We start from the raw sequence: 10,402 nt of genomic DNA on the forward strand, positions 1-10,402 counted from the left end.
TTATTTATTTAATTATTTGATTTAGGATATAAGTAAATTTTTTGTACTAATCAGAATTGTTGTTTCATGACACTAATGACTGAAAGAGCCGACTTCACTCAGCTTGCTGCTCTCATTTCAGCTGAAAACAGGAAAAGCAAGAATTTGATTTGCAGACAGGCTGAGAAAACATATTTCTTCACATCTTAGTATAGGGAGTAATTAGACTGACCTGACTATAATGCGATTAATTTTTAATGGTACATGTATACTCCTTCTGTTTGGTTTCAGATGTACATATTTCTTATCTCCGTTCATGCCCTGTATATGGCTATCTCCCACTTCATTGGCTGTATTGGACAGGAATGGAGAGGTGAGTACAACAACAATGATTTTCCAAATGTAAGTATAGGACAACCCATCGGAGCCATGACCAAGTCATGTTTATAGGGTTAAAATAAACCTCTGATTACGTTTGATGGGTGGAGGCCTTCACTACTGAAGCACTGACACGTTTATACTCACGTATGTATTGCATTTTGCAGTAAAGCTTTATAAAGCCTATTGATCAGTATTTACAAAGTTGTGAAAATGTAAGAATCCATGTGCAATGATAGTGTATGTATCTCTTTGGTGAAAAAATAATAATAAATAAACAAAAGAAGTAATTAACAGAAAGACCAGCGAAGTACCTTTATCAGAAGCTACGTGTACCTTTTATACCTAAATAAAATGAAGTCAAAGACAGGATTTTTGTTGTGAGCTTTGTGTCAGAACCATATTGGAACAGCTGGATTCCTGTGATGTAAAGCGTACTTTCTAATGTGCTAGAAACTCCTTGAGGTTATGCAGCGTAATTGCACAATACATGTTTCCGTCTGGTCCTTGAACTCCTTATGAAGGGCACTTGATGTTTCTGTGTGAAATAATCATATTACATACATGTCATGTTTGAAATAGACCCATAAAACACCAAGAAATACACACATGGTTAACAGAACATGGTTAATAAGTTGTAGTTTTCTTCATGCTTTTATTTATTTATTTATTTGATTGATGTTTTTACGCCGTACTCAAGAATATTTCACTTATATGATGGCGACCAGCATTATGGTTGATAGAAACCGGGCAGAGCCCGGGGGACCTTCCCACGTACGGCCGGAGAGGAAGCCAGCATGAGCTGGACTTGACAGCCACTGCATTGGTGAGAGACTCCTGGGTCATTACACTGTGCTAATGTGCTAACCAACTGAGCCACGGAGGCCCCCTTTCTTTAGGCTAGTCACAAGAGATTAAGGTCTTTTTGCATGAAGATTTGTCAACTGGTTGAAGACATGATATAAAAACCAAAAATTTTACCTATTAAAGTGTAAGTTGCACGTTTTCCTGATTCTGAGAGTTAAGTTGATCTTAAAAATCTGTTTTGAGGTTTGTTTAGAAGGCATTATGATATCCCACTAGACAGATGTCTGTTTCAGAACTAAAAGTAATATTTTATGACAGTTATTGACCTCTAAAATTGGACTTTTTGGGTAGAAGTGGAGAGGAAGGGGGGGGGGGGGGGGATTTCAGACTGTTTAATATATGTGACAAAGTATTTCTTGTGTGACTCTTAGTGTAATCAAGGGCATCAGGATTTAGAGAAACAGGGCTGTATGCATTGAGTGTGTGTGTGTGATAAATACAGATGACTGAATGTGGATGTAGTCCGTGGTGTGTACACATAAGCCATCAGGGACCTGGCTGGAGCCAGTGTGAAGCTGGGATGGGGACAAACCTTTAAAGTGGCGGGTTATTTATAATCTCAGGGGGGTCGTTCTGTGCTATACATTAGAGTTAACCCTCTCATATGTGTTGGGCTTCTTAACTATGGCCTGTTACTGATGGGGTATTGTAAGGTTGAATAATGCATTACTTTGTCACTGGACAGTACTTTATGCCTGCCTAAAGAAGATAAGTTAACCTCTTCTGAGGATGCTCAGCCCACAGCTAAGTTTACAAGCCCCATTCGATTTATTACAGTGAATATATAGTGCCACAGCTTTAGGCTAGGCTTGCCGCCCATCTTATTGTCAGCTTATATACCTGATTACCTCCCCTGTGTTACCTCCTGTTTTATCTCTTTGGAGAGTAAATGTTTGCCCTATTTTAAAAACATTTACCATTTGTATATTTCTGTGTTGATGTTTTACTCTCTTGTGGCTGATAACCCATGAAATAGCATTTTCTGCACAGAATTTACTTTGATACTAAAATACATAAACACATTTATTTCACAGTCATATACTGTGATTTTACTCCATGAAAAGCTCTTGTGGCCTTTCTGACAGACTTCCATGGCAGTAAAGCTCTTAAGGCTAGACCAGATAAAGCAATAATGGTTCAGATCAAATCAGTTTGGCCCACTAATTGCTTTAATTACTCAATTACGACTGTTCCAATGAGAGTAGGAGGTAGTTAGCGAGCACTGATTACAAAGCTCTACGTAACAAACACCTGCTTCCTGATCATTTATTTACAAAGGGAAGAAGGGAGAAAATGTAATGCTTCCCGTTTCCTGGAATTTCAGCTCTGATTCACAACACAGTGTTATGACTTGATAATGTTGTAACTCCATATTGGTTACAGGTATTGGTTTATATATTATTATATCCATTGCTCAACCCTAATTTCAGATTCAGTAGCCACTGACATGATGTCCCAGTATTCTGAAAGTCAGATAGTAACATAGGTCACTGATCTGACTGACATCATTCTTGCTGCTGGTGATTGGAATGGCACCACTGTGCAGAACTGAGTAGGCCTACTAAATGTGTATTAGTGGTATTAAGCTCCCTTCAGTAGCCATTGGAGACTGAATGGCATGAATGTAGCATACCTCTTATTTTAAGCTTTTTTGTCAGCATCAAATCAGTACGTGTACATGTTTATTTATGTTTCTTTAATCTCATTTTCAACCATGAGTCTGCAAGATGTTTGGAACAACAGGCTTGTCAGACTGATGCTTGAAGGTAGGAAGAGGATGAGGTTGGCTCAGACAGATTAAGCGCTGGCTCGCTGCAGCTATCAGACTCTGGACCTTTGAGGTTATATGCTCGTATCGGCTGCGGCTTTAAGTCGTGTTTTGTTTGTTACCTTGTCAACGACAGTGGTTTACTCCAGTCAATCCTGTTTCCTCCACTCATAAACCTGACTGCCGTCGCATAAATAAAAAATTCTGTGTTCAGTACTGCAAGGCCCCTGTTCACTCAGTTTTATATCCTCACTACTTCTTATAATTTGATGTTTGTTTTACAGGTTGTGGCGGATTTTCCCCTCCAGCAACCACAGTATTTCTCATCTTCCTCATATTTGAAGGCCTTCTCTTTGGTATATTTACTGTGATTATGTTTGGATCTCAGATGCAGGCAATCTGTAGTGATGAGACGGTAAGTACAATATAATATAACGGTAATCTACATGTACATGTAGTCCTTTTATGTGATGAAATACACTAGGGCGCAGTTATCATCATGAAACATGAAAATCACCTACAAGTACATGTACACACACAGGTGCATTTCAGTAGATCAAGTGTAGTATTTCATTTATCATCAAACCTATTGCTAGTAACTGACCAGAGGTTGGCGGGTTACTCTGTGCACTCTAGTTATTTTAACTTATTTACATGTGCACACAAGTACAGTGGGTGAGTGAATGCTTGGGGTTTAATGTCGTATTTAACAATTTTTCAGTCATATGATGACGAAGGAGTCCTTAGAGTGCATGCAACATGCCATCTTGTTGCAGGACGGATTTCCACTGCTCTTTTATCTAGTGCTACTTCACTGAGACACCTTACCGAAGGCAAGTAAGCCGCCCTGCCTGAGCCATTGTACTGATACGGGTCAACTAGTTGTTGCACTATCCCCTTCATGCTGAACCACACAAATACATGTGCCTGCATTATGGAAAACAACAGTCATATATTAGTAAGTCACCTGTATGCAGTCTGCATGTGCAGCTGTTGACAAACAGAGAGGTGCAAGGTGAAGCAGGGTTTTCATTTAGAACTGGAGAAGGAGATCAGAGTTCAAAAGTAAAGGCAGTTGAATTGAAAGTAATTATGCCACAGTTACTATTCTTTTAAATAGTAAGAATATTCAAAGTAGGCAGTAGACAGCTGTCTGCAGCCTGCTACTTGCCCTTTTTGACCACCTTGGTGAAGGCATGTTTGGATAGACGATGGTAACAGTAGAGAGGGATACAGAATAAAGTCATGTCTGGATAGACAGTGGTATCAGGACCGGTGAGGACAAGCAGAGAGGGATACAGAGTAAAGGCAAGCGTGGATAGATAGTGGTAACATTACAGGTGATGACAAGCAGAGAAGTACAGGGTAAAGGCATGCCTGGATAGACAATTGTAACAGTACAAGTGATGACAAGCAGAGGGGTACAGGGTAAAGGCATGCCTGGATAGACAGTGGTATCAGTACAGGTGATGACAAGCAGAGGGGTAGAGGGTAAAGGCATGCCTGGATAGACAATTGTAACAGTACAAGTGATGACAAGCAGAGGGGTACAGGGTAAAGGCAGGCCTGGATAGACAGTGGTATCAGTACAGGTGATGACAAGCAGAGAAGTACAGGGTAAAGGCATGCCTGGATAGACAATTGTAACAGTACAGGTGATGACAAGCAGAGGGGTACAGGGTAAAGGCAGGCCTGGATAGACAGTGGTATCAGTACAGGTGATGACAAGCAGAGTGGTACAGGGTAAAGGCAGGCCTGGATAGACAATTGTAACAGTACAAGTGATTACAAGCGGAGGGGTACCGAGTAAAGGCAGGCCTGGATAGATAGTGGTAACAGTGCAGGTGATGACAAGCAGAGAGGTACAGGGTGAAGGCATGTCTGGATAGACAATTGTAACAGAACAAATGATGACAAGTTGAGGGGTACAGGGTAAAGGCAGGCCTGGATAGACAGTGGCAACAGTACAGGTGATGACAAGCAGAGGGGTACAGGGTGAAGACAGGTCTGGATTGACAGTGGTAACAGGGCAGGTGGTGACAAGGAGAGGGGTACAGGGTAAAGACAGGTCTGGATAGACAGTGGTAGCAGGGCAGGTAATGACAAGCGAAGGCATAAACGGTAAAGGCAGGCCTGGATAGACAGTGGTAACAGGACAGGTGAGGACAAGCAGAGAGGTGCAGGGTGGAGGCAGACCTGGATTGACAGTGGTAACAGGGCAGGTGATGACAAGCAGAGTGGTACAGGGTAAAGACAGGTCTGGATAGACAATGGTAGCAGGGCAGGTAATGACAAGCGAAGGGATAAACGGTAAAGGCAGGCCTGGATAGACAGTGGTAACAGGACAGGTGAAGACAAGCAGGGAGGTGCAGGGTGGAGGCAGACCTGGATTGACAGTGGTAATAGGGCAAGTGGTGACAAGCAGAGAGGCAGAGGGTAAAGGCATGCCTGGATAAGGAAGAAGTAGATAAACAAATACATGTAAATGTGCACCTGAGGACAAGCAGACAGGTACAGGGTACACACTGGCCTGGTGGCATGCTTGTCATAGGTTTATCCCAGACTGATACATTTGTGAAAAAGAGCTTTTCGCTATAAAACCACCAGCATTCTTCATGTCAAAATTGTACATGTTTATTTATGTAGATTGGGTCGCATTTTTGTTTTGTACATAAGCTGTTTGGAACTGTTTATTGTGGGTATACATAAAATAGAGAACAAGTGAAAATTTGATGAAACATGCCCGATTATGTTGTCTTGCTTTCCCACCCCTCATTTTTAAGTGAATGGCCATTTTAAGACAGGATATCAAAAATTAGACCAACTGACTGACTGATTGATTAATTGACAGGCACGACCTACAGGCAGGAACCAAGCTAAACCAGCCTGTACATAAATACATAAGTGTATGTGTCAAGTTTGTAATGAGTATTTGAGAAAGCAGCTATCAGGTGAAACAAAAAGTGATTAATGTGTCAATAGAAAGGTTGTGTTTGACATTGTTCAGGACATCTGTAATCATCTTGGTTGCTGCTTATAATTAAATATGTGGTGTATAGTGTGGAAGAGGAAAATGCAAAGAAGATCAAAGCAAGAGCTCATTAGTCAAAGTACCTTAAGTTATAGGATTACTTAATTATTAATCTTATGAAGGATGTTCAGTACCGTAATATGAGGAATAGTAGAATATCAGGGGGTGGGGGATGGGGATTTCCTTTATGGTGATAAATCTATGGGTAGAATAATTGGAAGTCTGGTCAAGAATAGCCACTTGTAAGAAATCCCCTTTGTTCTGGCTTTGATGATTGTTCAGTTTATATCTTAATCCCTTTGATGACTGAGTACAGGTATTATTTTCCATCCAGGTTACATGTATAGCATGTAGCTCACAGACATAATACATTTCTATAACAGAAAAACAGTAAAGTAGACTTTTGTTCATTTGTTGCCCTATTAGCTCTTAGGGAGTGTTTTATTTCTCTATTAATGATCGGGGATATTCTTGTGGGATGATTAAATGACAAGGTTTACAGGTTGATCAGATTAATGATTTTACTACCCTGTTTCATGCTAAATTTAGCTGAATCCTTTTAAAGCTACCCTAAAATGGGAACTTTCATTTCAACTTTGCAGTAATAATAAATTACAACTAATATAGCCTATTAAATTTGACTACAAATTTGTAATGTTCTTGTTTTGTTTTTTTCACATGTCCAAATTGAAACATACATGTATGGTATATACTGGTTCTATTGTCAAAGCTGTTCGTAGGAAAGGGTGATTAGCATCAAACTTTACATAATTTTTAGTGAATTACAGGGAGAAAAAGGTGAGCATTAATTAGATAATACAGTATTATGCAAGTCATTGTACTGCGGACTGCTGATTTTGATTTATAATGCAGTATTATGCAAGTCCGTGTAAAGCACACTGCTGATTTTGATTTATACTCTGTAAAAAAAAAAAATGGAAAGGAATTCTAGGAACATAAAATTCACAGAAATAGAAACAGCATTATTATCTCGTCTTTAATATTACTGGCTGGGGCATTTGGTTGAATAGGCAATCAGTGCATCACGGATAAGACTTTTTTAAGGCCATGTTGCAAATTACGATATTACATTTAGATGATACTCAGGCTGCCTCCAATTGTCCATTATAACAATGTTTTTAATACACCCAGTCTCAGAGCCTGTGGTGACTCTTGTCACCATTTGATGGCTTGGAGTTAAAATTAGCGTCAAAACTTCCATCAACAAATTGACCATTCTCAAGAGACTAACAGTCGGTCAATATTTTATCCTCCTCTTCATAGGGTGAGTGGGTAAAAAGACGTCAAGCAGGAGGTCGACCTATGTGACCCCCGTCCTTGACACATGGACTCTGGAATGCCTTGTTTAGCAGAAAGACTTTGTTCTTGAAAGAACGCATGGTCTCTGTATGCACTCAAGTGGATTAAGTGACTCCTCTACTTGCCACTTTCACATTAACTTTCACATTTCATGAGGTTAAAAGCTGACTGTTAGCTGATTGTCACATTGTTTGGTTTGGAAAATCTGACCGCTTAGTGTTACAGCCCTTCTTTACCCAGTGTTCCAAAGGACGCAATAGTCTTTAAAAAACATGTACATTAACACAAACAAAAAATATGTATGTGTACATGAAGTGTAGATGCCACATGTGTTAGATGTACAGGAACACAAAGATAGAATGTGGGTACATGTATGTGTACATGAACTGTAGATGTACAGGAACACAAAGAAAGAGTGTGGGTACATGTATGTGTACATGAACTGTAGATGCCACATGTGGTAGATGTACAGGAACACAAAGATAGAATGTGGGTGTGTACATGAAATGTAGATGCCACATGTGGTAGATGTACAGGAACACAAAGATAGAATGTGGGTACATGTATGTGCAGATGAAATGTGGATGTACAGGAACACAAAGAAACAATGTGGGTACATGTATGTGTACATGAACTGTAGATGCCACATGTGGTAGATGTACAGGAACACAAAGAAAGAATGTGTGTACATGTATGTGTACATGAACTGTAGATGTACATTAACACAAAGATACAATGTGGGTACATGTAGGTGTACATGAACTGTAGATGTACATTAACACAAAGAGACAATGTGGGTACATGTATGTGTACATGAACTGTAGATGCCACATGCGGAACATGCACAGGAATATAAAGAAAGAATATGGCTACATGTATGTGAACATAAACTGTAGATGTCACATGTGGTAGATGTACAGAAACACAAAGATAGAATGTGGGTACATGTATGTGTACATGAACTGTAGATGCCACATGCGGTAGATGTACATTAACACAAAGATACAATGTGGGTACATGTATGTGTACATGAACTGTAGATGTACATTAACACAAAGATACAGTGTGGGTACATGTATGTCTACATGAACTGTAGATGTCACATGTGGTAGATGCACAGGAATGTAAATAAAGAATGTGGGTACATGTATGTGTACATGAACTGTAGATGCCACATGCGGTAGATGTACAGGAACACAAAGAAAGAATGTGGGTACATGTATATGTACATGAACTGTAGATGCCACATGCGGTAGATGTACAGGAACACAAAGAAAGAATGTGGGTACATGTATATGTACATGAACTGTAGATGTACAGGAACAAAAGAAAGAATGTGGGTACATATATGTGTACATGAACTGTAGATGCCACATGTGGTAGATGTACAGAAACACAAAGAAAGAATGTGGGTACATGTATGTGTACATGAACTGTAGATGCCGCATGCAGTAGAAGAGCAATGTGGTGCCTTTTTCCCCATGCATTGATAGTTTGGGCTGAAGCGCCAGTGCCAGAGCCCATTTCCTGAAGTTGGCTGCTGTGGATCTACTATTTAGAGCAAAATTGTTTATTCATTTAAAATTTCCTGGTGGTAATTCTCTGTTGTAAAATGCTCATCTGACCCATGTTTTCTGCCCAGGGTATAGAGTCACTGAGAAGGAGCATGCCACCTGGGAAAAGAAGTCTCGCTGGCTTTCTCTAAAATCAGTCTTTGGTCATCCCTTCAGCTTCACCTGGTTTTCACCCTTCTCAACACCGAGGATCGGGAAGACGGAATCATACCTGTACACTGTGTGACAGCTGCTCACCTGTCCAGTGCCACCATTGTATGCTTTTGGTAGTATGTCTTAATTAAATCAGAACTGCAACAAAACTTTTTACGCAAATGATTTTCTTGGACTATTCGGAGTGTAGTGTAGTACATATGTATATTAGATCATGTCATCAGAAGATCATACCATGTCTGAATTCAATGATCATCCGTAGGCTGTCAGGGAATGATCTAGGTCAGTTTGAAACACATGATATATGGTTGGACATCGATGGTGAGTCTGCCCAAACAAGCATTGATGATAACAAATCTTTAAAACATGTATATCCAAAACAATTGGTTTGTTTCAGCTGGAATTGTTTATATATTTAACAATATTGTCTTATATTGCCCATTGCAGGGATTAGGAACTCCTTATTTTTAGACCAAACATTAGAACATCTTGTGCATTTGCCCAAACTTTTATTATAGATGAGGCCCTGCTCATTTTGTATACGACAAATTTTGACAAGCTTCTCTCTCTCTCTCTCTCTCTCTCTCTCTCTCTCTCTCTCTCTCTCTCTCATCCCACTCAATGAACAAGATTAAACTTTGTTATTTAGTTGTTTATGAAAACTTTATTGTGAATCAATTACAATGTGTGACGAGCTTTAAAGTTTGGCACTGTTATTCAACCTTTTGCATGTTTGCTTGGTGTTTGTTCAAGCATGTTCTTAAGACATAATTCTGTGTTGACTGATAAAATTAACCTATTTGCCAAGCTCTGAAATTGGCCAATCCAGCCAATGTTATTTTGTCTCCAAAGTCAAATTAAGATTGTGCATGAATTGCACTGAAAGTTGCTCTTTGATGTGCGAAAAGTTTGGATTGCTTGCCTTTTATTTGTAAATACATACTGTAGCTGTGTGGTAACTCAAGCAGCCTAGTGTCAAATGTACTGGCGCATACAGCTGTACATGAGGTTGTATCCAAACATATCCTTTTGTCAAAAAGCTATAAAATTTGTGAAATGCAAGCACTCATGTACATGTAAATTGTATCAGGTAGAGAGGTGTTAGCCATTGAAGACATGATTGATAAAATAATCAATAAACCAACATTTACTTAATACTTTATGAGTCACAGTTTCAGCAAAATCTAAAACAACTGTAATTGAACTGAATTGAAACCCATGATGTCAGTTATGTGTTTGGTGTTCATGGTTCATGATTAAAGTTGCTTTGGTAGCTAGTAGCTATGAGCATAAATATGCCATTACACGTATGTATTCATTCCACATTGTTTG

At 39.4% G+C, this 10,402-nt stretch overlaps 1 protein-coding gene across 1 annotated transcript in view; it reads left to right on the forward strand.

Moving 5' to 3' along the window:
* LOC135475358 (palmitoyltransferase ZDHHC3-like) overlaps positions 1-9,645 on the forward strand; it is a 30,042-nt gene extending 20,397 nt beyond the window's left edge. The window contains 4 exon segments of the mRNA XM_064755218.1: positions 271-352; positions 3,277-3,407; positions 8,986-9,000; positions 9,003-9,645. Of these exon segments, the coding sequence (XP_064611288.1) occupies positions 271-352; positions 3,277-3,407; positions 8,986-9,000; positions 9,003-9,143 (369 nt within the window). The 3' untranslated portion in view covers positions 9,144-9,645.
* Positions 9,646-10,402: the final 757 nt, after the last annotated feature.

Source organism: Liolophura sinensis, chromosome 9, assembly GCF_032854445.1.
Source record: "Liolophura sinensis isolate JHLJ2023 chromosome 9, CUHK_Ljap_v2, whole genome shotgun sequence".
NCBI lineage: Eukaryota > Metazoa > Mollusca > Polyplacophora > Chitonida > Chitonidae > Liolophura > Liolophura sinensis.